Consider the following 27,696-nt stretch of genomic DNA (forward strand, 5'->3'; position numbering starts at 1 on the left):
ATGGGTTGAGGCATTCCCCACTAAATCAGAAACGGCTCCGGTGACAGTTAAAAAATGATTAAATGAACTAATTCCTGGATTCGGGCTGCCTCTGAGCATAGGATCGGAAAATGGCCCGGCCTTCACAGCACAGGTATCGCAGGGTCTAGCCAGAGCATTGGGAATAGATTGGAAATTACATTGCGCATATAGACCCCAGAGCTCGGGTCAAGTAGAAAGGATGAATCAGACGCTAAAGGAGACCTTAACCAAATTGTCCCTTGAGACTGGCGAAAATTGGGTTGATGTTCTGCCTTTTGCCCTTTTGCAAGCGTGTTGTACTCTATTTATCAAGGGATTGTCCCCTTACGAAATTTTATTTGGCAGACCTCCACCTATCTTGCCAAGGCTAGGAGAACGACATAAAGGAACAGCTAGAACAGGACCACTTGTTGGCTTCATTCATGGCCCTGCATCTTGTACAAAAGGAAATAACTAAGGCCTTGAAAGAAGCCTTCACCCATCTTCCTGTTCTTCCCCACCCCTTTCAACTAGGAGACTTAGTTTGGGTCAAGAGGCGAGTTTGTGAAATAAAAATTATGATGATTAGGTCCAACTATGTCCCCTTAGTTCCTAAAGATGAATCAAGTGATTGATTCACGGACAAGAAAAGGGGGAAATGTAAGGGTAGGGCTAACCTGTAGCCTTAAGAAATAACAGCTTTGTTTTAACACTATAGGTTAAGAGATAACAGCCTTATCCTATCAATCAAGGGATGGATTAGCACTTGATTGGATTGGGGCAAGGGCCTGTTTGAACTGTTTCCACCTGGGAACTATTCCTTTGTTCTGTTCCCAGGTGATAATAAGACGATGTGGTCGGCTATAAAAACTCTGTACCCCGGCTGTTCGAGACCGCACTCTGGTCAAGAGTGTCGGTCCCGATCGATCAGTTTGCCTTGCCTCTCATGGCAATAAACTTTGTTGTGACTGTCACTGGTGCCCGTAGGATTCTGTTTCAGGAGTCGTGTGGATGCAACACCTCCCTATTCTCAGGGTGTCTTTGCACCCCCCTATTCTTGGAGTGCCAATCTGGTTTACCCAAACTCGGGTGTGAGCATTTTGTTGACTTTGTATTTCTTTGTGCCTTGTTAACCCATTGGTGTAAGCCCAGGGGATTCCTAAGCTTAGACCCCACAGTTTAGAATAAGATAATGGTCAAGGTGGGGACAGCAGCTATCTGGGTGTTCAAACACCTCAAATCCTTCTCTAAATGTTAGATCCCCTGGGCTTGGGGCTGGCTGTACCATACTGTCTCTACATTATTTCTGGTGAATTTACCCAGTCATAGTGCTTCCCATGTGTATATTTTTTTTTAATTTTTTTTAAAGTTTATTTATTTTTGAGACAGAGACAGAGCATGAATGGGGGAGGGTCAGAGAGAGCCGGAGACACAGAATCGGAAACAGGCTCCAGGCTCTGAGCAGTCAGCACAGAGCCCGATGTGGGGCTCGAACTCACGGACTGCAAGATCATGACCTGAGCCGAAGTCGGACGCTTAACCGACTGAGCCACCCAGGCGCCCTCCATGTGTATATTTCTAAGCTTGACTTCACGTCTGAGCTCAGGTTTATTTTTTCCCAGCTACCTGCATAACAGTTCTGTTTGGATATCTAATAGGCATCTCAGTGAATTATATTTAAAAAAGAAGAAAAAAAAGTAGCAATCTACCCAAAGGACATACGAGTGCTGATGCATAGGGGCACATGTACCCCCATGTTTATAGCAGCACTTTCAACAATAGCCAAATTATGGAAAGAGCCTAAATATCCATCAACTGATGGATGGATAAAGAAGATGTGGTTTATATATACAATGGAATACTACTTGGCAATGAGAAAGAATGAAATCCTGCCATTTGCAGCAACATGGATGGAACTGGAGGGTATTATGCTAAGTGAAATAAGTCAGGCAGAGAAAGAGAGATACCATATGTTTTCACTCATATGTGGATCTTGAGAAACTTAACAGAAGACCATGGGAGAGGGGAAGGGGAAAAAAAGTTATAGAGAGGGAGGGAGGCAAACATAAGAGACTCTTAAGGACTGAGAACAAACTAAGGGTAGATGGGGGTGGGGGATAGGGGAAAGTGGGTGATGGGCATTGAGGGGGGCAGTTTTTGGGATGAGCACTGGGTGTTGTATGGAAACCAATTTGACAATAAATTATATTCTAAAAAAAATGGGCATCTCACATTTTACATGATATGCTTTCCCACCTTTCCATGTCAGATATGCCTCCAGCAAAAGTCCCCAAATTAATAAATAGCACTACTGTCTACCCAGGTGTTCAAGTCCAAATATCAGAATCTATGTTATTTTCCTCATTTCTCATTCTTCACCTTTGATCCATGAGCAGATCCTATTGATTTATCCAAATCCAACTAGAATTGGTCTCCATTTCATGAGCCTCTGCTCCAGTTCAGATACCAGTGTCTTTCATTGGCCTGGCTGTAATATCTCCTGACTGGCCTCCCAGCTTCAACTCTCCCCCACGTTCTTCAAAGCAGCCAGATCCACTGGCTTAACTTTCAAGGGGGTTTATTCTACTTCATATTCAATATCACAAATTTGAGCTTCAGTCTTGTCCAGGCATTCTTTAGCCCTTCTAATAAGGTAATTTTGATTTTTTTTTGGGGGGGGGGGGTGTACCATGTTACTTTAATGGAAGGGTACAATTGAAGGAAAAAAATATATTTGGATGTTTTGTAAGGGCAATAAGCATGTCCAGTTTGGTGACCTACAAACTCACTCCCTTGTCTATGGGAAAGCCAGTCTAAGGCTCAGTTTATCACCGTTGCCCTGGGTAGGTTGTTGAAGAGATACTCTGCCACGCTGGCTTCTGGGGTCTCCACCTTGCACCCCAGTTACTGTTAACAAATACTAGTGGTGCCCGGGTGGCTGAGTTGGTTAAGCGTCTGATTTCGACTCAGGTCATGACCTCACGGTTTGTGAGTTCCAGACCTGTGTCAGGCTCTGTGCTGACAGCTCAGAACCTGGAGCCTGCTTAGGATTGTGTCTCCTCTCTCTGCCCCTCCCCAACTTGTGCTCTATGTCTCTCAAAAAATAAGTGTAAAAATTTTTTTTAAATGTTAACAAACATTAATATTTGCTTATATTAGTAAACTAAAGATTTTCTAGTAAAATTTAACAACCCTTTATTTTAATCCCTCCCCAATCCCATTCCCTCTGCTTTCTCCAGAGGCAACCCCAACTGTGACTGTCAGGTCATGTTTTTATACTTTTACCATGGCACAGGCTCCCATATTCACCAGGGCTCCATCCATCCCACCCCACTCCACCCCACCCTCATATACCTTCAGCATTTATAAGGAGAAGATTGATTTTTGTGTTTTCCAGGGTCCCATCCACCTCCCACCTTCTCCCTCCACCTTGGGAGATCCTGAGCTGTGTGTGGATAGGGCATGGGTGGGTGGAGAGACTTGGAAAGGTGAGAGATTTCCACACACAAATCACCCAGAGGACCTTTATTTCTTTAGGAACCAAATAACTTTATTGAAACGAAATAACTTTATTTATTTATGGCAAAACTGGAAGAAGAAACTGGATTTGCAAGTGCAATACTGCAAAATGCATGCTCGGCATGGTGACCAGGGGAAGTCACCATGCACCCTGTGGCTATGGGAAGGCAGTCCCAACTCAGTTCTTGTCACTCTTGCCCAGGGTGAGCTTGTCAAAGAGGTACTCTGCCATGCCGGTTTCCGGGGCCCCCATCTTGCTCAGGTTGGTGATGTAGCCCCCCAACTCTTTGATGACCTTGACTTGTTCGGGCAGGTAGTTGGTCTCCAGGAAGCTGCACAGATGGGCGTCGTTCTTGTCGGTGGCCAGCTGGTGCAGGTCGAGCAGGCTCTGGTTCAGGCTCTTCTCCAGGTGAAAGGCGCACTCCATGGCGTTGAGGCCGTTTTCCCAGTTGTGGCGGTCAGGCATCATGATGTCGCGGAGGCGGAGGCGGCCCCCACGCTGGTTCTGCAGCTGCATCAGCTTCTCGGCATGCTGGCTCTCCTCGTGGGACCGGCGCAGGAAGAACTTGGAGAAATTCTCCAGGGCCACGTTGGCGCGGTCGAAGTAGAAGGCCATCGACAGGTACACGTAGGAGGTGTAGAGCTCCAGGTTGATCTGGCTGTTGATGGCGGCCTCGCATTCGGGGTGGTAGTTCTGGCGCACTTGAGAGAACGGAGCGGTGGCCATGGCTGGCGGCGCTGGCACCAAGGCGAAGGCGGCTCAGAAGCGAGGGCGGCAAGGCCGAAGGCGGTGGCGGCGGGTCTCCGGCGCTTTTTCAGAGTAGCCGACCAGGCAGGCCCGGCGGCAGTCTCCGAGATGCGGCTGGAATGAGGTCCGTTACTCCGGAGGTGGGGATTTGAATCCGTTACGCGAATCCGTTACGTGAAGGGGCGTGGTCACGAAGGCGAGGGAGGGGGTGGTGGGCGGGGCGCCGTGTTCAACGTGCCATCTGTGCCTGAGTGAGGCACGAGGCCCAGAGCAGCTCCACGCTGTCTTGAAGCTATTTTTAAAACTATCTCTTTTTTAAATATATATTTAATATAGTTTAATATATTGCTGTGATATGTGAATATATTTCATGAGAAAAAACCACAGGATTTTTTATTTTTTACCTGTTTTTTTCAAACATTCATAAAATAACTCTTGAAATACAATTCATATGCTATAAAATTCACCTTTTGAAAGTGAGTATCTACATGGTTTATAGTATATTCATGGTGTTAGGCAACCATCACCACAATCTAATTTCATAGTTTCATCACTCCTGGCCTAGCAGCTCTGGAGCTCTGGGCTGGAACTGGAAGGTCCGTCCATTACCCAGGAGTTGGGAGAGGGGTGAGGATCCGTTAAAGGATTTTTGTGGTCCGAGGGAAAGGGGCCCGGGACTGTGGAGGGGCTAGGGGGCGGGGCCCGGGCGGGGTGGAGCTCGAGCGCTGTTCTAGGTTTTAAGGAGCCTAAGTGACACAGGGAGAACAGGGAGACACTGTGCTGAGCATTTTAATATTTTAAAATGTTACTCACGAATGTAAGTGCAACGGTTTTGAGTTAATCACATGCATGGTTTCTTTGAACAATTTACATGAATACTGTCCTGATGTGATTGTGCACTAAATACGGTGCTTTTGTGGTATCATTGGTATATTTAGTATCATAAGGCTTTATTTGGATGGCAGCTATCCTCTGTGGCTCAACATCCATGATGTTGACACTTCTGATAGCCTCCTCACTCACTTCCTAGACCTTACTAGTTTCAGTGACTTCACTTCTCTCCTATTCGTGGTCAGGTTCAGATTTTTCTGCCAGCAGAACAGCACCTCCAAAATCTCAGCGAGTCTTTCTACCTCTCGATCTTCCACTGTTTTTGCACTTGTTCCTCATTCCCTTTATTCTGTCCCATTTCATAAACTTTTCAGCTTAGTCCTAAAAACACATTCCTTCTGCCCTGTCTGGATCCCAATATGGACAGTGTCAGTGATCTCTTCACTGACATCCTGGATTTGCTCACTCCGTTTTACCTGGCCTGCTAATTCCCTTCCTCCTGGGTAAATTCAGATTTCTCTTTTCTCTCACAGGAAACAAAAGGTTTAGGTGCATTCATAAGTATTTTTTAATGTTGATTTATTCATTTTGAGAGAGAGAGCGAACAGAAGGGCAGAGAGAGAATCCCAAGCAGACTCCACACTGCCAGTGAAGAGCCAGATGTGGGGCTCATCCTCACCAATGGTGAGATCATGACCTGAGCTGATATCAAGAGTCCACCACTTAGCCAACTGAGCCACCCAGACACCCCACCTGGGTGCTTTTTTTTTCTTCACCTAGGTGTATTCTTAAAGAAAGCACTACTAACCATGTGGTTGTGTTCCTCCTCTCCAACTTCATCTGTACTTTCATTGCCACTCAGCAAGCCTTTTATTTATTTATTTTTAATCTCTCAGGTATGTTCTACAGAATGAGCCACAGTGGTAAGGAATACCACTGATTTCAAATTGCCTCTTATTCATTCATTCAACAAATATTTACTGATTATCTAATATAGCCCAGGCACTGATTTGTGACTTGGGCATACATTAGTAACAAAGACAGAAGTGTCTGTTCCAGGGGGTTTGCAGCCTAGGAGAGAAGCAGACCAAACAAACACAAAACTGCCATCTTTCCCCCCTTATTGTTGCAAGTGCATACATACAAGATATTACACATTTGTATGGAAATTTAAAAAAACAACATATTCTTAGAATTCATGGATATTATAGTGGAAAATATAAGATCAATGTAGGTATCTATACCTAATTTGTGCATTAATTGAACAACCATTTATGTACTCCAAATATATATCAGACACTGTTTGATTTTGGAGATATACAGAAAATCAAACATGGCCTCCATTCTCCAGATACAAGATAGTGACACATTATTATAATTGCTCTCAAATAAAATTAGTATAAAATGCCTATTTTCACGGAAAGGATTAATCCAATGGCTCTAACTGATGCACCTTGGGGGGGGGGGTCTTTTTATTCCTCTTTGGAAGTTTATGCTATTTTATAATCAGTTTTTATGAAGACAGCAAAGAATCAAGTATCAAATGTCCCAGTATAAAACTCTCTAGAAGGTAATTGTTGATTCTGTAAAGAAATGGAATAATAACGCCGTCTACTTGATAAATTGATTTTTTTAATTTAATTTTTTTTTCATTTACATCCGAGTTAGCATATAGTGTAACAATGATTTCAGGAGTAGATTCTTTAATGCCTCTTACCCATTTAGCCCATCCCCCCTCCCACAACCCCTCCAGTAACCCTCTGTTTGTTCTCCATATTTAAGAGTCTCTTATGTTTTGTCCCCCTCCCTGTTTTTATATTAGTTTTGCTTCCTTTCTCTTGTGTTCATCTGTTCTGTATCTTAAAGTCCTCATATGAGTGAAGTCCTATGACTTTTGTCTTCCTGACTAATTTCAATTAGCATAATATTCTCTAGTTCCATCCACATAGTTGCAAGTGGCAAGATTTCATTCTTTTTGATTGCCAAGCAATACTCCATTGTGTATGTGTGTGTGTGTGTGTGTGTGTGTGTGTGTGTGTGTGTGTACCACATCTTTATCCATTCATCCATCTGTGGACATTTGGGCTCTTTCCATACTTTGGCTCTTGTTGATAGTGCTGCTATAAACATGGGGGTGCATGTGCCCCTTCAAAACAGCATACCTATATCCCTTGGATAAATATCTAGTAGTGCAATTGCTGGGTCATAGGGTAGTTCTGTTTTTAGTGTTTTGAGGAACCTCCCTACTGTTTTCCAGAGTGGCTGCACCAGCTTGCATTCCCACCAACAATGCAAAAGAGATCCTCTCTCTCCACATCCTCACCCATGTCTGATGTTGCCCGAGTTGTTAATGTTAGCCATTCTGACAGGTGTGAGGTGGTATCTCATTGTGGTTTTGATTTGTATTTCCCTGATGATGAGTGATGTTGAGCATTTTTTCATATGTCAGTTGGCCATCTGGATGTCTTCGTTGGAGAAGTGTCTATTCATGTCTTCTGCCTATTTCTTCACTGGATTATTTGTTTTTTGGGTGTTGAGTTTGGTAAGTTCTTTATAAATTTTGGATACTAACCTTTTATCTGATATGTCGTTTGCAAATATCTTCTCCCATTCTGTAAATTGCCTTTTAGTTTTGGTCATTGTTTCCTTCACTGTGCAGAAGCTTTTTATTTTGATGAGGTCCCAATAGTTCATTTTGGCTTTTGTTTCCCTTGCCTCCAGAGACATGTTGAGTAACAAGTTGCTGTGGCCAAGATCAAAGAGGTTTTTGCCTGCTTTCTCTTAGAGGATTTTGATGGCTTCCTGTCTTCAAATTAGGTCTTTCATCCATTTTGAGTTAATTTTTGCGTATGGTGTAAGAACGTAGTCCAGGTTCATTTTTTCTGCATGTCGCTATCCAGTTTTTCCAGCACCACTTGCTGAAGAGACTGTCTTTATTCCATTGGATATTCTTTCCTGCTTTGCCAAAGATTAGTTGGCCATACAATAAGTTGATTTTAATGAGAAAATCACACACTAGAACTGGAAAAGAACTACATGATCAGTTCTCAATGATATAAAATTTTATTCTATATTTGCTTAACACAAGTGCTTTGTCTTCATAGAATTGTAGACTTGCAAAATTTCCTTGTGTGATTCCATTGTAGACTTCACTGTAAGAATCTATTTAAAGCGGTCTTGATTTTGTGGAATATTTCCTTATTATATTCCCAATATTTAATAATGAAATTAACCCTACAATTTGACTCTGTAAATATTTAAAATAATAATGTCATTGAATAGTTTTATGTGTACCATGTACTAAGGGGTGCTAAGAGTGTATCTCAGATATTTCATCCCTCATCATTACCTCCTAGGAAAGTAAGTAACAGTAAAATATATAACTAAGAGAAACATAAGACTCTTCTAAGAGAAAATCAACAAATAAGCATGGACTAGAACCTCAAATTTCCACAAAGAAAATATGTATCTGTATAAACAAAAACATTCCATCCATTTTTTTTCTTTAGTAGGAATATAAAATTAAATACAAACATAGAATGGAAAAACTTTAGAGCAGATTATGTTTTTTTTTAATTTTTTTAAATATTTATTTATTTTAGAGAGAGAGAGAGAGAAAGAGAAAGAGCATGAGCAGGGGAGGGGCAGAGAGGGAGATGCAGAACCCAAAGGGGACTCCAGGCTCTGAGCTGTCAGCACAGAGCCTGATGTGGGGCTTGAAGCCACAAACTGCAAGATCATGACCTGAGCTGAAACTGGACACTTAACCAACTGAGCTACCCAAGTGCCCCTAGAGAAGATCATGTTTTTAAAAAATATGATTATAGGACCATAAATGAAATGTTTCTAGTCAGTATCTGTGTTAGGGTTCTCCAGAAAAACAGAATACATGTATATATGAATGTGTGTATGTACATATATATATACGTACATATATATATATATATATATATATATATATATATACACATACACATATACACCTAATTATAAGAACTTGGCTTGTATGGAAGTGTTGAATCACAAACTTGTGCACCTGAAAATAACATTACACTGTATGTTAACTAACTGGAATTTAAATTAAAACTAACTACAGTAATTAATTAATTGGGATGGGGGAGAAATTGGTACATGCAATTACAGAGGTTGACAAATCCCAGGAGCTACAGTCAGCAAACTGGAGATTCAGTAGAGATGGTGGTGTGAGTCCAAAGGCCAGCAGCATTAAGAACCATGAGGAACTGATTTTCAGTTTAAGTTTGAAGGCTAGAAAATACTAATGTCCCGGATTGAAGGAAGTCAGGGAGGAGGATTTCCCTCTTACTCAAGGGAGGGTCAGCTTTTTTGATCTTTTCTGGCCTTCAGCTGATTGCCCTCCCAGGGGTGAGACTCACCCAATCTACCAATTCAAAATTTTTTAAGGCAAGGTGTTTTTTCAGTTTTACTGAGACATATAGGCATTGTATTAGTCCAAGATGTACAACATAATGATTTTATATATATATATATATATATATATATATATATATATATATATACATACATATACACACACATATATATATATATACACATATACATATATATAGCCAAATGATTGCCACAATAAGTTTGTTAACACTAATTACTTCAAACAGTTACAATTTTTTTGTCTTATGATAAGAACTGTTAAGATTTACTCTTTTAACAACTTTGAAATATACAATACAGTATTGTTAACTGTAGGCACAATGCTGTACATTACATCCCCTAAACATATTTATCTTACAACTGGACATTTTTATCTTTTGACCACCTTTACCCATTTCCTCTACTCCCCATCACCACCCCCCATCTCTGGCAACCACCAATATGTTCTCTGTGGGTTTGGGTTTTTTGGATTCCACTTATAAGTGAAATCATAAAGTATTTGTCACTGTTTGGCTTATCTCAGCATAATGCCCTCAAAGTCCATCCATGCTGCCACAATTGGCAGGTTCTCCCTTTTTTATGGCTAAATAATATTCCATTGTATATATGTTACAATTTCTTTATTCATCCATTGATGGATACTAAGGTCATTTCCATGCCTTGTCTATTATAAATAATGCTTCAGTACATGAAGGTGCAGATATATTTCTGAGATAGTGATTTCAGGTTCTTCGGATATTTACCCAGAAGTGAAATACTGGATCTAGTTCTATTTTTATTACTAGTAGTTCATATTGTATTTAGTAGTTCATAGTAGTATTTATATGAGTAGTTCTATTTATAGTTTATTGAGGAATTGCCATACTATTATTCGTAAAGGAATCTCCATACTAGTTTCCAAAGTGGCTGTACGAATTTCCCTTCCCACCAACAGTGCACAAGGGTCCCTTTTTTCCACAACCTCACCAGTGCTTATTATTTCTTATTATTGTCTTTTTGGTGATAGCTATTCTAACAGGTATGAGATGACATTTCATTGTGGTTTTGATTCACATTTCCCTCATTATGAATGATGTTGAATATCATTTCATGTACCTGTTGACCATTTGGATGTCTTCTTTGGAAAAAATTTCTATTCAGTTTCTCTGTAATTTTTTAAATCGGTTTTTTCCTACTGAATTGTATGAGTTCTTTATATATTTTGGATATTAGTCCCTTATCAGAGAGATGATTTGCAACTATTTTCTTTTTAAAGAAAATTCCATACATTGCCTTTTCATTTTGTTAACTGTTTCCTTTGCTAAGCAGAAGTTTTTTAGCTTGATGGTTCCTCTTGTTTATTTTTTAATTTGTTGCCTTTGCTTTTGGTGTCAAATCCAAAAAGTCATTACTAAGACTAATGTCAAGAAACTTACCCCCTATGTTTTCTTCTAGGAATTTGATGGTTTCAGTTCTTATATTCAAATTTTAATCCAATTAGAGTTGATTTTTGTGTGTGGTTTAAGATAGGGATCCAGTTTCTTTCGTGTGTAACTGTATAATTTTTCCAACACCATTTATTGAAGTGACTATTCTTTATCCATTGTATATTCTTGCCTCATTTGTCATAAACTAGTTGACCATTTATTTATGGGCTTATTTCTATGCTCTGTATTCTGATTCATTGATTTATGTGTCTATACCAATTCCATATTGTGTTGATTACTATAGCTTTGTGAAACAATATGAAATCAGAATGCATGGTACCTCCAGCTTTGTTATTCTTTTCCAAAATTTCTTTGGCTGATTGAGTTATTTTGTGTTTCCATACAAATTTGAGGATTGTTTATTCTACTTCTGTTAAAGATACCATTAGAATTTTGATAGGAACTACCTTGAATCTGAATCTACATTGCTTCAAAGAGTATGGACATTTTAAAAATATTAATTCTTCTAGTCTGTGAGCATGAAATATCTATTCATTAATTTGTGTCTTCAGTTTCCTTCATCAATGTCTTATAGTTTTCATTGTATAGATTTTTCACCTCCTCGGTAAAATTTATTACTAGTATTTTATTATTTTTGTTACAATTACAAATGGGATTGTTTTTAATTTCTCTTTCTGATAGGTGGTTGTTAGTGTATAGAAATGCAACTGATTTTTGTATATTGATTTTGTGTCTTGCAGCTTTACTGAATTTGTTTATTAGTTCTAACAGTTTTGGGCTGAAGTCTTTAGGGTTTTCTTCTATTTCTTTTAAATGTTTATATATTTATTTTGAAAGAGAGAGCCCCAGTGCATGTGCATGCATGAGCAGGGGTGGGACAGAGAGGGGGAGACAGAAAATCCCAAACCAGCCGAGGTAGGGCTCAATCCCATGAACCATGAGATCATGAGATCATGAGATCATGACATGAGCTGAAGTCAAGAGTCGGATGCTTAACCAACTGAGCTACACAGGCACTGGGAGGGTTTTCTATATATAATATCATGTTATCTGCAAATAGAGACAGTTTTACTTCTTCCTTCCAATTTCGATGTGTTGTATTTCTTTTTCTTGACTGAATGATCTGCTTAGGACTCCCAGTACTTTATTGAATAGAAGGGATGAGAAAGGTCATCCTTGTCCAATTAAAATGTCACCCTTACAGATACACCCAGAATGTTTGACCAAATATTTAGGTACTCTATGGCCCAGTAAAGTTGACATATAGAAGCAACCATCACAGTATTATTCATAACACATGCAGAATCAACAAATAAAAGTTCCAGTGTTATACTCTATGAAAACTATTTGTTTTGACTTTGAACTCCTGTCATCGTTTTAAAATGTTACAGAATAGTTACACATCTAGTAGTAGGCAATAAGTTCTTTTTTTTTTAATTTATTTTTTGTAGTAATCTCTACACCCGCCGTGGGGCTCAAACTCACAACCCTGAGATCAAAAGTCACATGCTCCTCCGACTGAGCCAGCCAGGCACTCCTAGACAAGAAGTTCTTACTTAGTATCAGTGATTAGCTCTCATTTATTCATTTGTGTATTTTTACTGATCACCTTTTTTATGCTAGGTATTTTTATAGGTATTAATATAAAAACTTGTTCTATAAACTTGTATTTGCATTGTTTTGTAGCTAACTGCTTTTCTATGTTCTATATAATCTCTTCTTTTGTTTTTCAGTATATGAAATTTATTGTCAAATTGGTTTCCATAAAACACCCAGTGGTCATCCCAAAAGGTGCCCTCCTCAATACCCATCTCCCACCCCCCATCAACCCTCAGTTTGTTCTCAATTTTTAAGAGTCTCTTAGGCTTTGGCTCTCTCCCACTCTAACCTCTTTTTTTTTTTTCCTTCCCCTCCCCCATGGGTTTCTGTTAAGTTTCTCAGGATCCACATAAGAGTGAAAACATATGGTGTCTGTCTTTCTCTGTATGGCTTATTTCACTTAGCATCACACTCTCCAGTTCCATCCACGTTGCTACAAAGGGCCATATTTCATTCTTTCTCATTGCCACGTAGTACTCCATTGTGTATATAAACCACAGCTTCTTTATCCATTCATCAGTTGATGGGCATTTAGGCTCTTCCCACAATTTGGCTATTGTTGAGAGTGCTGCTATAAACATTGGGGTACAAGTGCCCCTATGCATCAGTACTCCTGTATCCCTTGGGTAAATTCCTAGCAGTGCTATTGCTGGGTCACAGGGTAGGTTTGTTTTTAATTTTGGAGGAACCTCCACACTGTTTTCCAGAGTGGCTGCACCAATTTGCATTCCTACCAACAGTGCAAGAGGGTTCCCGCTTCTCCACATCCTCTCCAGCATCTATAGTCTCCTGATTTGTTCATTTTGGCCACTCTGACTGGCGTGAGGTGATATCTGAGTGTGGTTTTGATTTGTATTTCCCTGATAAGGAGCGACGTTGAACATCTTTTCATGTGCCTATTGGCCATCCGGATGTCTTCTTTAGAGAAGTGTCTATTCATGTTTTCTGCCCATTTCTTCACTGGGTTATTTGTTTTTCAGGTGTGGAGTTTGGTGAGCTCTTTATAGATCTTGGATACTAGCCCTTTGTCCGATATGTCATTTGCAAATATCTTTTCCCATTCCGTTGGTTGCCTTTTAGTTTTCTTGGTTGTTTCCTTTGCTGTGCAGAAGCTTTTTATCTTCATAAGGTCCCAGTAGTTCATTTTTGCTTTTAATTCCCTTGCCTTTGGGGGTATGTCAAGTAAGAAATTGCTGCGGCTGAGGTCAGAGAGGTCTTTTCCTGCTTTCTCCTCTAGGGTTTTGATGGTTTCCTGTCTCACATTCAGGTCCTTTATCCATTTTGAGTTTATTTTTGTGATTGGTGTGAACAATCTTCTGCATGTTGCTGTCCAGTTCTCCCAGCACCATTTGTTAAAGAGACTGTCTTTTTTCCATTGGATGTGCTTTCCTGCTTTGTCAAAGATTAGTTGGCCATACGTTTGTGGGTCTAGTTCTGGGGTTTCTATTCTATTCCATTGGTCTATGTGTCTGTTTTTGTGCCAATACCATGCTGTCTTGATGGTTACAGCTTTGTAGTAGAGGCTAAAGTCTGGGATTGTGATGCCTCCTGCTTTGGTCTTCTTCTTCAAAATTATTTTGGCTATTTGGGGCCTTTTGTGGTTCCATATGAATTTTAGGATTGCTTGTTCTAGCTTCAGGAAGAATGCTGGTGCAATTTTGATTGGGATTGCATTGAACGTGTAGATAGCTTTGGGTAGTATTGACATTTTAACAATATTTATTCTTCCAACCCATGAGCACGGAATGTTTTTCCATTTCTTTATATTTTCTTCAATTTCCTTCATAAGCTATCTATAGTTTTCAGCATACAGATCTTTTATATCTTTGGTTAGATTTATCCCTAGGTATTTTATGCTTGTTGGTGCAATTGTCAACGGGATCAGTTTCTTTATTAGTCTTTCTGTTACTTCATTATTAGTGTATAAGAATGCAACTGATTTCTGTACATTGATTTTGTATCCTGCAACTTTGCTAAATTCATGTATCAGTTCTAGCAGACTTTTGGTGGAGTCTATCGGATTTTCCATGTATAATATCATGTCATCTGCAAAAAAATGAAAGCTTGACTTCATCTTTGCCAATTTTGATGCCTTTGATTTCCTTTTGTTGTCTGATTGCTGATGCTAGAACTTCCAACACTATGTTAAACAACAGCGGTGAGAGTGGACATCCCTATCATGTTCCTGATCTCAGGGAAAAAGCTCTCAGTTTTTCCCCATTGAGGACAATGTTAGCTGTGGGGTTTTCATAAATGGCTTTTATGATGTTTAAGTATGTTCCTTTTATCCCGACTTTCTCGAGGGTTTTTATTAAGAAAGGATGCTGAATTTTGTCAAATGCTTTTTCTGCATCGATTGACAGGATCATATGGTTCTTATCTTTTCTTTTATTCATGTGATGTATCACGTTGATTGATTTGCGAATGTTGAACCAGCCCTGCATCCCAGGAATGAATCCCACTTGATCATGGTGAATAATTCTTTTCATATGCTGTTGAATTCGATTTGCTAGTATCTTATTGAGAATTTTTGCATCCATATTCATCAGGGATATTGGCCTGTACTTCTCTTTTTACTGGGTCTCTGTCTGGTTTAGGAATCAAAGTAATACTGGCTTCATAGAATGAGTCTGGAACTTTTCCTTCCCTTACTATTTTTTGGAATAGCTTGAGAAAGATAGGTATTATTTCTGCTTTAAATGTCTGGTAGAACTCTCCTGGGAAGCCATCTGGTCCTGGACTCTTATTTGTTGGGAGATTTTTGATAACTGATTCCATTTCTTTGCTGGTTATGGGTCTGTTCAAGCTTTCTATTTCCTCCTGATTGAGTTTTTGAAGTGTGTGGGTGTTTAGGAATTTGTCCATTTCTTCCAGGTTGTCCAGTTTGTTGGCATATAATTTTTCATAGTATTCCCTGATAATTGCTTGTATCTCTGAGGGATTGGTTGTAATAATTCCATTTTCATTCATGATTTTATCTGTTTGGGTCATCCCTTTTCTTTTTGAGAAGCCTGGCTAGAGGTTTCTCAATTTTGTTTACTTTTTGAAAAAACCAACTCTTGGTTTCATTGATCTGCTCTACAGTTTTTTTAGATTCTATATTTTTTATTTCTGCTCTGATCTTTATTATTTCTCTTCTTCTGCTGGATTTAGGCTGTCTTTGCTCTTCTGCTTCTATTTCCTTTAGGTGTGCTGTTAGATTTTGTATTTGGGATTTTTCTTGTTTCTTGAGATAGGCCTGGATGGCAATGTATTTTCCTCTCAGGAATGCCTTTGCTGCATCCCAAAGCGTTTGGATTGTTGTATTTTCATTTTCATTTGTTTCCATATATTTTTAAATTTCTTCTCTAACTGCCTGGTTGACCCATTCATTCTTTAGTAGGATGTTCTTTAACCCTCATGCTTTTGGAGGTTTTCCAGACTTTTTCTGTGGTTGATTTCAAGCTTCATAGCATTGTGTTCCGAAAGTATGCATGGTATGATCTCAATTCTTGTATACTTATGAAGGGCCGTTTTGTGACCCAGTATGTGATCTATCTTGCAGAATGTTCCATGTGCACTCAAGAAGAAAGTATATTCTTTTGCTTTGGGATGCAGAGTTCTAAATATATCTGTCAAGTCCATCTGATGCAACGTATTATTCAGGGCCCTTGTTTCTTTATTGACCGTGTGTCTAGATGATCTGTCCATTTCTGTAAGTGGAGTGTTAAAATCCCCTGCAATTATCACATTCTTATCAATAAGGTTGCTTATGTTTGTAATTGTTTTATATATTTGGGGGCTTCTGTATTCGGCGCATAGACATTTATAATTGTTAGCTCTTCCTGATGGATAGACCCTGTAATTATTATATACTGCCCTTCTTAATCTCTTGTTCCAGCCTTTAATTTAAAGTCTAGTTTGTCTGATATAAGTATGGCTACTCCAGCTTTCTTTGGACTTCCAGTAGCATGATAAGTAGTTCTCCATCTTCTCACCTTCAATCTGAAGGTGTCCTCAGGTCTAAAATGAGTCTCTTGTAGACAGCAAATAGATGGGTCTTGTTTTTTTATCCATTCTGATACCCTATGTCTTTTGGTTGGCGCATTTAGTCCATTTACATTCAGTGTTATTATAGAAAGATATGGGTTTAGAGTCATTGTGATGTCTGTAGGTTTCATGCTTGTAGCGATGTCTCTGGTACTTTGTCTCACAGGATCCCCCTTAGGATCTCTTGTAGGGCTGGTTTAGTGGTGACGAATTCCTTCAGTTTTTGTTTGTTTGGGAAGACCTTTATCTCTCCTTCTATTCTAAATGACAGACTTGCTGGGTCAAGGATTCTCGAGTGCATATTTTTTCTGTTCATCACATTGAAGATTTCCTGCCATTCCTTTCTGACCTGCCAAGTTTCAGTAGAGAGATCGGTCACAAGTCTTATAGGTCTCCCTTTATATGTTAGAGCACATTTATCCCTAGCTGCTTTCAGAATTTTCTCTTTATCCTTGTATTTTGCCAGTTTCACTATGATATGTCGTGCAGAAGATCAGTTCAACTTATGTCTGAAGGGAGTTCTCTGTGCCTCTTGGATTTCAATGCCTTTTTCCTTCCCCAGATCAGGGACATTCTCAGCTATGATTTCTTCAAGTACACCTTCACCACCTTTCCCTCTCTCTTTCTCCTCTGGAATACCAATTATGTGTAGATTATTTCTATTTAGTGCATCACTTAGTTCTCTAAGTCTCCCCTCATACTCCTGGATTTTTTTTATCTCTCTTTTTCTCAGCTTCCTCTTTTTCCATAATTTTATCTTCTAGTTCACCTATTCTCTCCTCTGCTTCTTCAATCCGAGCCATGGTTGTTTCCATTTTATTTTGCAGCTCGTTTATAGCATTTTTTAGCTCCTCCTGACTGTTCCTTAGTCCCTTGATCCCTGTAGCAAGAGATTCTCTGCGCTCCTCTATACTGTTTTCAACCCCAGCAATTAATTTTACGACTATTATTCTAAATTCACTTTCTGTTATATTGTTTAAATCCTTTTTGATCAGTTTGTTAGCTGTTGTTATTTCCTGGAGATTCTTTTGAGGAATTCTTCTGTTTCATCAATTTGGATAGTCCCTGGAGTAGTGTGGGACTGCGAGGCACTTCCCCTGTGTTGTCTTGAATAACTTGCATTGGTGGGTGGGGCCGCAGTCAGACCTGATGTCTGCCCCCAGCCCACCGCTGGGGCCACAGTGAGACTGGTGTGTACCTTCTCTTCCCCTCTCCTAAGAGCGGGATTCACTGTGGGGTGCCGTGGCCCGTCTGGGCTACTTGCACGCTGCCAGGCTTATGGTGCTGGGGATCTGGCGTATTAGCTGGGGTGGATCCGCAAGGTGCACAGGGGCAGGAGGGGCAGGCTCAGCTCACTTATCCTTCGGTGATCCGCTTCGGGGAGGGGCCCTGCAGCACCGGGAGGGAGTCAGACCCGCCACCGGAGGGATGGATCCGCAGAAGCACAGCATTGGGTGTTTGTGCAGTGCACGCAAGTTCCCTGGCAGGAACCAGTTCCCTTTGAGATTTTGGCTGGGGGATGGGCGAGGGAGATGGTGCTGGCGAGTGCCTTTGTTCCCCACCAAGCTGAGCTCTGTTGTCCAGGGCTCAACAACTCTCCCTCCCGTTTTCCTCCAGCCCTCCCGCTCTCCGAGCAGAGCTATTAGCTTATAACCTTCCAGAAGTCAAGTCCCGCTTGCTGTCAGAACACACTCCGTCCGGCCCCTCCGCTTTTGCCAGCCAGACTCAGGGGCTCTGCTTGGCCGGTGGGCTGCCCCTCTGCCCCGGCTCCCTCCCACCAGTCCGTGTTGCCTGCACTGCCTCTCTGCCCTTCCTACCCTCTTCTGTGGGCCTCTCTGCGCTTGGCTCCAGGGAATCCGTTCTGCTAGTCTAATGGCAGTTTTCTGGGTTATTTAGGCAGGTGTAGGTGGAATCTAAGTCACCAGCAGGACGTGGTGAGCCCAGCGTCCTCCTACGCTGCCATCTTCCCTCAATCCTCTCATAATCTCTTCTTTAAAAATTAATACATGCATTAAGTTCTATGATGCATTCATAGAGAAACTGACCATAGGTAGCAGCAATTCGTGCTTTATCTCACTTTCAATACACATATATATGTATATACATATGTTTGTATGTATATACACATGTGTATAAAAATGCATATGTGTGTATGTGTGTCTACATACGTATGTGTGTGTGCATGCATATGGATAACAAATAAGGGGTAGCAAGGGGTAGTGAAAAGTGATGTATCAACCCATATTTTACACCCATATTTTATAGGTAAAGACATCATGAATTAAAGAGTATGTTAACATGCGCAAGCACACATCTTGTAAATAGAGAGTGACTCTCTGAACTGGATTCTTCTCTAGGTAGTTTGGAAAGCTTAGCTGTACCATAAGTTCCTTTAGAACAAAGACGGTTTAACTTTTTTTTAACACTAAATTTCACATAGTAGGTGCTCAAAAATATTAATTAAAAGAGTGAGTAACCTTTTAAAGTTTTAGTCTCATTCTATCCAAATTAAAACAGTGAGAGGGAGTAGATGTTAAATATGTGTTCAAAGTATATTTCCTTTAAAGGAAAAAAAATGAATACACCCAATGATGACAGATTATTATTTTACTCAAGTGTGCATAAACCTGAAACTAGGTATAATAATCTGTATGCTTAAAGGTATGCTTTTATAACTATAAAACAATTTATAAATATATGCAAATAATAAAATTACAATTAAGAAACTCTTAATTTTTTTAAATGTTTATTTATTTTTGACAGTGACAGAACATGAACAGGAGGAGCAGAGCAAGAAGGAGACACAGAATCCAAAGCAGGCTCCATGTTCTGAGCTGTCAGCACAGAGTCCCAGTGAGGGGCTCAAATCCAAGAACTGTAAGCTGAAGTCAGACTCTTAACTGACTAAGCCACTCAGGTGCCCCTACAATTAAGAATTTCTAATTATGTTTCAGATTATGCTTTTTCTCTTAAACATAATCATATCTCACTGAGAATTGATATAAGTTCTTTTCTCCATATACTGAGATTCAGTTTCCATTTTGGGTACCATGCCTGTAGACCCTCATATTCATAGACCATCTCAGTTCTTGACCAGTCCTCTTCATTGAAATGACTGACACTCTTTAGTTCATATGATAGTTCATAATGTAATTTTGCTTTCAGATAGTGGAAGCTATTATTTAAATATGTCTGTCTATGTTAAAATACTTTATTTTGGTTCAGTTTGTTCATTTTATGAAGTACCGTTAAAAGTTTCAATAACTTTAATAACTAAAGGTACTGAAGTTTCATTCTATCCAACTATTTTTTATTTCCTAGTCACCATTTAGTCTTATGGATGGTAAAATAAGTTGATGTGACTATAAGGGTGGACATGGGACAATTGTCTTTTTTACACTAGGACATACCGATCTAAAAGCAGTCACACACAGCCTGACTCAGAGCACACATGCAAATGTGGACTCTGAGTTTGTGTGGCTGTATTGAGCTATGAAGAAATCAAAATTATCTTGAGAATACTTATAAGTAATTTCTAATTTAGATGTAAACACAAGAACAGATCCATGGAATTCTCAAATACAGATAGAGAATACTGAGTTAGAACAGCGTGAACACACCATTTATCTAATCAGTAACTATTTTGTACTGGGGGCATCCGGGTAGCTTGGTCAGTTAAGCATCTGACTTCGGCTCAGGTCATAATCTCACAGTTTGTGGGTTCGAGCCCTGCATCAGGCTCTGTGCCAACAGCTCAGAGCCTAGAGCTTGCTTTGGATTCTGTATCTCCCTCTCTCTCTGCCCCTCCCCTACTCACGTGCTGTCTCTCTCTCTCTCTCTCAAAAATAAGTAAATAACTATTTAGGACTAAATGTCTAGCTTTGTGTGAAAAGCTGAATGATTATAGCAGACGTTGCCTTTGATCTCATGGCTCAAGTTTCTGTTTCTCTTCACTTTTTTACTGAAAAATATACATATGACCAAGATAAAACTAGTTGCTGGGGTGCCTGGGTGGCTCAGTTGATTAAGCATACAACTTCGGCTCAGGTCATGGTCTCACTGTTAAGAGTTCAAGCCCTGCATGGGGTGAGCTCGAGCCCCACTTTGGGCTCTGTGCTGACAGTATGGAGCCTGTGTGGGATTCTCTGGCTATCTCTATCTCCCTCTTTCTCTGCCCCTCACTCACTCATGATCTCTCTCTCTCAAAAATAAATAAATAAATATAGATAGATAAAAGTTGCAAATGAATTATTAGCCAATAGTATATGTATTTTTTCTGTAATATTTTAGCAGCTTTATTGAGATATAATTTATATACCATAAAATTCACCCATTTAAGTCTACAGTGGTTTTTAAAATATATACAAAGTTGTGCAGCAATCACCATAATCTAATTGTCATCACCGCCCCTCTCCCAAATCATATCTATTAATAGTCACTTTCCATTTTCCTCCATCTTAGCCCTAAGTAACCACTAATCCATTTTCTGCCTCTATAAATTTGCATCTGATGGACATTTCATATAAAAGTTTCATATAATAAATGGTCTTTTGTGACTGGTTTCTTTCACTAACATGCTTTTTGAGGTTCATCCATGTTGTAGTACATATCAATATTCATTCTTTTTATTGCTGAATAATATTCCATTTTATGGCTATACCATATTTTACTTGTCCATTCATCAGTTGATGGACATTTGAATTGTTTCACCTTTTGGTAGGTTCTTAAACTCCAAATAATTTTTCCTACATGGAGCCCATTTCTTTTCTTTTTAAAAAAATTTATCCAAATTCAAGTTAGTTAACATACAGTGTAATACTGGTTCAGGAGTAGAACCTAGCAATTCACCACTTACATATAACACCCAGTGCTCATCCCAACAAGTACCCTCCTTAATGCCCATCACACATTTAGCCCATCCCCTGGCCACCTCTCCTCTAGCAACCCTCAAGTTTGTTCTCTGCATTTAAGAGTCTCTTATGGTTTGCCTCCCTCTCTATTTTTATCTTATTTTGCCTCCCCTCCCACTATGTTCATCTGTTTTGTTTCTTAAATTCAACATATGACTGAAATCATATGCTATTTGCCTCTCTGTATTAATATATTCATTTTGAAACACTTATATGTATTCAGTAACATGGAAATCTTTACTTCTGTTGTCATGGACATGGAAATTGCTACAGAATCGCTATAGAAATTTCTCATACCTTTCCCTACATAGTGATTATGTTTAATTAAAATATATGTGATGGAATTATATTAGTTAGCCTAAAGGTCCAGAATGTCTTGGGTGAGACTGTAGATACTTTGTTACACTAAAATCAAGTGTAGCAAGTTTTTCCAAACAAGTTGGGGGAAAAACATAAACCTTATAAAACTTTCCTTATGATTCCATGCCTTACTATAATAACACAGGATGTTTGTAGAACAAACATATTTAATGTCATCATTATTCTTCATAATTTGACACAAGTAATGTCCTCTCACTTTTTCATTTTCTAAACTTTTTCCGTATTCCCAATGGCTTATTTGCTTATTTCCTCTTTTATAAAAATATGATAATGATCTCAATAAGCCAATGTTAAAACTCATTGAAAAACACAATTTCCATCGTAATAGTTCTGTAAAGTGTTTCCTGTGTATTATTCATATTTATCACCTTCACCCTGAGCTATTCATTCTTCATTTCTTGCTCATACATGAAAAATAAACATGCCTTTTTGACTTAATTTCTTAAAGTCTTTTACCACTTTCCAAATACATCTCTGAGCATTTAAGTTCAGTTAAATCTATTTAGAGAGTTTCAAATTTTTAAGAAATATCTGATATTTAGTAGCATTCTGCAAAAATAATTTTAAATCTCATTTATTATAAAGTGGACTGGGGTATATTCTTTAGCTAGAAAGACTAATGCAGATGGTGCTCTTAAATTATGATTTCTTACATGACAAACAACCCATGAGGAAAGGCTTACTAATGATCTGCTAAATGCTACCAGCCGTATGACTTGACTTTCTATTAGTAGTGTTACCCCTTGATTTTCTCCTGCCAGAAAAGTGCAGATTCGTCTAAACTATTGGCAAAAAGATGAATTTATACAGTGTGTGTGTGTGTGTGTGTGTGTGTGTGTGTGTGTGTTGGAAGAAGGGTTGAGTGTAAAGACAAAACCTAGCATTCTTTTACAGAACCTGAATTAAAGATGTATTGTGGAGTAACTGGTGGATTTGGGAAGGAAGGTGAGGCCAAAGGCAGCCCTGTTTAAAGGGGAGAGAGAGGCTGTTAAAACTGGAAATTGAGGGGGAGAAAACTATTGAAATGAATTACTCTTCCATTTGTGTGTGTGGTAAAGTCCCTGGCCTGGAGCAGAAGGGGAAAGCTGGACTGAGAGCAACTTCTGGTGGCAGGGAATATTTTTTTCTTGTACATGTAATTGCTTAGCATTCCTAAGATCATAAATAACTGCCAAAGACTAAAAGCATTAACAATAACTGGACATGTCAGTTCTGCATCCAAAATAATGTATTTACAGTGCTTCCTTCCCTATTTTGCCATGTCTCTGTCAATCACCAATACTTTCATTCCCCCTCTAAATCATTACTTTGGTCCTTCATTAAATAAATGTATTCTTTACTTATGCTGCAGAGAAATCAATTTTCCTAGTGTGGTCCTTCCCCCTTAATTCTTTTTTTCTTTTTCACATTAACAATCCCTAATTTTTAGGGAAAAAAAACTTTATAAATGAATCAAGGTACCCAATTCCCCAAATTAATTCCTATATCATTATAGATTGGTAAATACATTGATAACATTGGAGTACTTTAGTATTTTGTCTACAGAGATTACAGCTACAAGATGAAAAACCATACTTGGTTTATTCAGTGGTTACAAATGGAGGAGGGGAAAATGAAAATAGTAATAAAAAGATTCTGTGCAGAACAAAAATCCACTTTCTTTTCTCTTAGAGACATTGTTTGATAAACCATAGTGATGATTCTTCTAGCCATGCTATTAAATATTTTTAGTTAGATTACATTTTAAATTAAACCAGTTCATTGGAATAAATCTTTGTATGGGACACTAGGTTTTATAAAACTATTCCATAGTTGAATCATGTAGAGCATCCCTCAGACTATATTCTTGCAAAAGAGTGTTGGGTCAAATGAACAAGAGAATATATGTAGTAATATATATTATTAGAATTATTATTATTTTTTTATAGAGAGAGCGAAGTGCAAGCAGGTGAGAGGGGCAGAGGAAGAGAGAGAATCTTAAGCAAAGTCCACACTCAACATGGAGCCCCATGCAGGGCTTGATCCAATGACCCTGGGATCACAACCTAGTTGAAATCAAGAGTCAGACGGTCGACAGACTGAACCACCCAGGCGCTCCAGTATTAGAACTATTTTTATAAAACAATCATTCCATTCACATTTTGTGATAGGTTCAATAACATCTTAGAAAACTGGTGTGTATATGTGTATTTAATGCATACATTTATATGTACCTACTAGGCTTTGATAGTTAATGTCCGTGTTAGCTAAAATTTAGGATTATGGTATGAATAAATAAATATATATTACATTTTTATGTAATACAAATACTATATATTTTAAATTATTCTAAAGAAAAATAATTATCAACATGCAATCATAGCCTGTATTTCATAATTAGCATTACAGATATAACTTATGAATAGTATGAATCTTTTTGCCTGACCTTTTCTAATGTTGGACATTAGTCAGGTAGACATTAGGAAGAAATGCATCTTAGCTGATTGTGTGTGTGTGTGTTCTGTGAATTTTCATTTCTTTAAAAAATATAGGGTTGCCTGGCTGGCTCAGTTGGTCAAACGCCCAATTCTTGGTTTTAGCTCATGTCATGGTCTCACAGTTTGTGGGTTTGAGCCCTGCGTCGGGCTTCATGCTTACAGCATGAAGCCTGCTTGGGATTCTGTCTCCTTCTCTCTCTGCCCCTCCCCTGCTTGCTCTCTACCTCTCTTTCTCATGAATAAATAAACATTAAGATACACACACACACACACACACGTGTGTGTGTGTGTGTGTGTGTGTGTGTGTATATATATATATATATATATATATATATATATATATGTATATGTATTAGAAGCCATGGAGTAGAATTAAATCGGCACTAGTAGAAAACAGATTATTGATTATTCTGCATTTTCCGATACATAATACGAAGTGATTTGGGAAATATTTTGCTAACTATTAGAAAATAAGGCAAGATTTTAAGTTTTCATCCTTTAATATGTTGTCTGTAATGAGCACATGAATCTTGAGAATTTATATTATTAATGATCTATATTCTCAGTGTACTGCTGCATCACTTAAGTGTACATAGGTACAGAACGAATGCAATAAGCATTTCTTATTCCTTTCATTGGAGGTGGTGAAAGATATAGGGTTCTATGTCAAATAGACCTCAGTTGAAAGCCTGGCTCCATGCCTTCCCAGCTATATGAACTTGCTAATAGTGATGTATACATCAGAAAAAATGGTACTAATGATATGAAATAGTATTAGTGATTAGTGATAGTATAGTGAATTAGGTGATTCATTTAAGATGATGCTAATATTACACTTAGCTAGGGGCGCCTGGGTGGCGCAGTCGGTTAAGCGTCCGACTTCAGCCAGGTCACGATCTCGCGGTCCGTGAGTTCGAGCCCCGCGTCAGGCTCTGGGCTGATGGCTCGGAGCCTGGAGCCTGTTTCCGATTCTGTGTCTCCCTCTCTCTCTGCCTCTGCCCCTCCCCCGTTCATGCTCTGTCTCTCTCTGTCCTAAAAATAAATTTAAAAAAAACGTTGAAAAAAAAAATTAAAAAAAAAAATATTACACTTAGCTAATTGGTTGCAATCAATACATGGTAGCTATTATTTTAGGAACTAGACTCACCCTGATAAAGCAGTATACTAATTATATGAAAGCTCACTTAATTTTTTAATTTTTAATTTTAGATTCTTCTGTTATAATTCTGGAAGGCTAATAGTTTTTGTCTAATTCTGTTCCTTTTCTAATTTAAATAGTCACTGAAATCTCTTTATGTTATTTCTAAGGGAAAGGTTAGCAGGTAATGCATTTTTAAAATGTGAATAGCTTTTTGGGACGCCTGGGTGGCTCAGTCAGTTAAGCATCCAACTTGAGCTCAGGTCATGATCTCACAGTTTGTGAGTTCGAGCCTGGAGTCAAGCTCTATGCTGACAGCTCAGATCCTGGAGCCTGCTTCAGATTCTGTGTCTCCCTCTCTCTCTGCCCCTCCCTTGTTCATGCTCTGTCTCTCTCTCTCAAAAATAAATAAACATTAAAAAAATAAAAAATAGGGGCGCCTGGGTGGCGCAGTCGGTTAAGCGTCCGACTTCAGCCAGGTCACGATCTCGCGGTCCGTGAGTTCGAGCCCCGCGTCGGGCTCTGGGCTGATGGCTCAGAGCCTGGAGCCTGTTTCCGATTCTGTGTCTCCCTCTCTCTCTGCCCCTCCCCCGTTCATGCTCTGTCTCTCTCTGTCCCAAAAATAAATAAACGTTGAAAAAAAAAATTAAAAAAAAAATAAAAAATAAAATGCCCATTACCTAAATCAATCTACTATCAAATTTAATGCCATCCCTACTAAAATACAAACAGCATTTTTCATAGAACTAGAACAAGTAATCCTAAAATTGGTAAGGAACCACAAAAGACCCAAAGTAGCCAAACACAAGTTTGCATTCCTATCAAGAGTGCAAGAAGGCTCCCATTTCTCCACACTCTCACCTACAACGTTTCTTTCTTCTCTTGTTGATTTTAGCCATTCTTACAGGTATAATGTGGTATCTCATTGTAGTTTTGATATGCACTTCGCTGATGATCATTGATGTTGAACATTTTATTTAAGTTTATTTATTTTGAGGGGGGCGGGGCAGAGGGAGAGGAGAGCGAGAATCCCAAGCAGGCTCTGCACTGCCAGTGAGTAGCCTGACGTGGGGCTCAATCCCATGAACTGCTGAAATCAAGAGCTAGACCACCTACGATCAGCTAGAAATAAAGAAGGGTATGGGGCTCATAGCAACCAGCACATGGATCTTGGTGGACTGTGTATCTGATGGCAATGGTACCTGATCAGAGCATAGCCAGCAGTTTTGCCCACCTGTGGAGTGAGGACATTGGCCTTCTCTGGCCAGGAAGCACATCAGCAGTTCTACCTAGATTTGGTCCCCAGCCAGCATTCCAGTCTAGCCATAGAGCCCATCTTATGGCCCTACCCAGGCAGAGTGGCAAGCCAGCAACCCTATCCAACTGCAGAGCATAGCCTTTGAGCTTGCCCAACCAGGAAGCCCCTTCAGTGACCCTGTAAAGTCTTGGAAAGCACCCTATTTACCTTCTTGGCTGTGGAGCCCAGCATACAGTCCTGATTAATGGCTGAGCGCAGCTTGCAGCCTTGCCCAGGCAGGGAGCCCATTCAGCAGCAACTGTTCAGCCTTGGAGCACAGCCAGTGGTCTGCCCAATCACAAAGCCTTGTCTGCTTCCTTGTCTAAAATGGGAGTACAAGCGGCAGTACCACCCAATAAGGGAACACAGCCAGTGACCCTACTTGACTGGAGATACTTGTAGAGTTTAGCCATGATCCCACCTGGCCATGGAGATCAGCTGGAAGTAAAACTGTTACTATTTGAATATGACATGATAATATATATGGAAAATATATATATGTATATATCATAAATATTCCACACAAAAAACTGTTAGAACTAATAAATGGATTCAGTAAAGTTGCAGGATACAAAATTAATATACAGAAGTCTTTTGCATTTCTATACACTAATAACAAACTACCAGAGAAATCAAGACAACAATCCCATTTACAATTGGATCAAATAGAATAAAATACCTAGGTATAAATTTAACCAAGGAGGGAAAATATCTGTACACTGCAAACTATAAGACATTGATGAAAGAAATTGAAGAAGACATAAATAAATGCTCATGAAGTAGAAGAATTAATACTATTAAAGTGCCCATTCTACCCAATGCAATCTACATATTGAGTGCAACCCTTATCAGCATTCCAAGGACATTTTTCAAAGAACTAGAACAATAATTCTAAAATTTGTATGGAACTCAAAACTCCCTGAATAGCTA

The 27,696-nt window shown here is 39.2% G+C and overlaps 1 protein-coding gene across 1 annotated transcript; it reads right to left on the bottom strand.

The window, feature by feature from the left end:
* Positions 1 to 3,692: 3,692 nt before the first annotated feature.
* Positions 3,693 to 4,329, bottom strand: LOC115507535 (ferritin heavy chain-like). The gene has a single exon (XM_032592136.1). It carries the CDS (start codon positions 4,244 to 4,246, stop codon positions 3,698 to 3,700), a length of 549 nt encoding a protein of 182 aa, XP_032448027.1. The 5' UTR covers positions 4,247 to 4,329; the 3' UTR covers positions 3,693 to 3,697.
* Between the last annotated feature and the right edge of the window lie 23,367 nt (positions 4,330 to 27,696).

Source organism: Lynx canadensis, chromosome X (genome assembly GCF_007474595.2).
Source record: "Lynx canadensis isolate LIC74 chromosome X, mLynCan4.pri.v2, whole genome shotgun sequence".
Taxonomy (NCBI): domain Eukaryota; kingdom Metazoa; phylum Chordata; class Mammalia; order Carnivora; family Felidae; genus Lynx; species Lynx canadensis.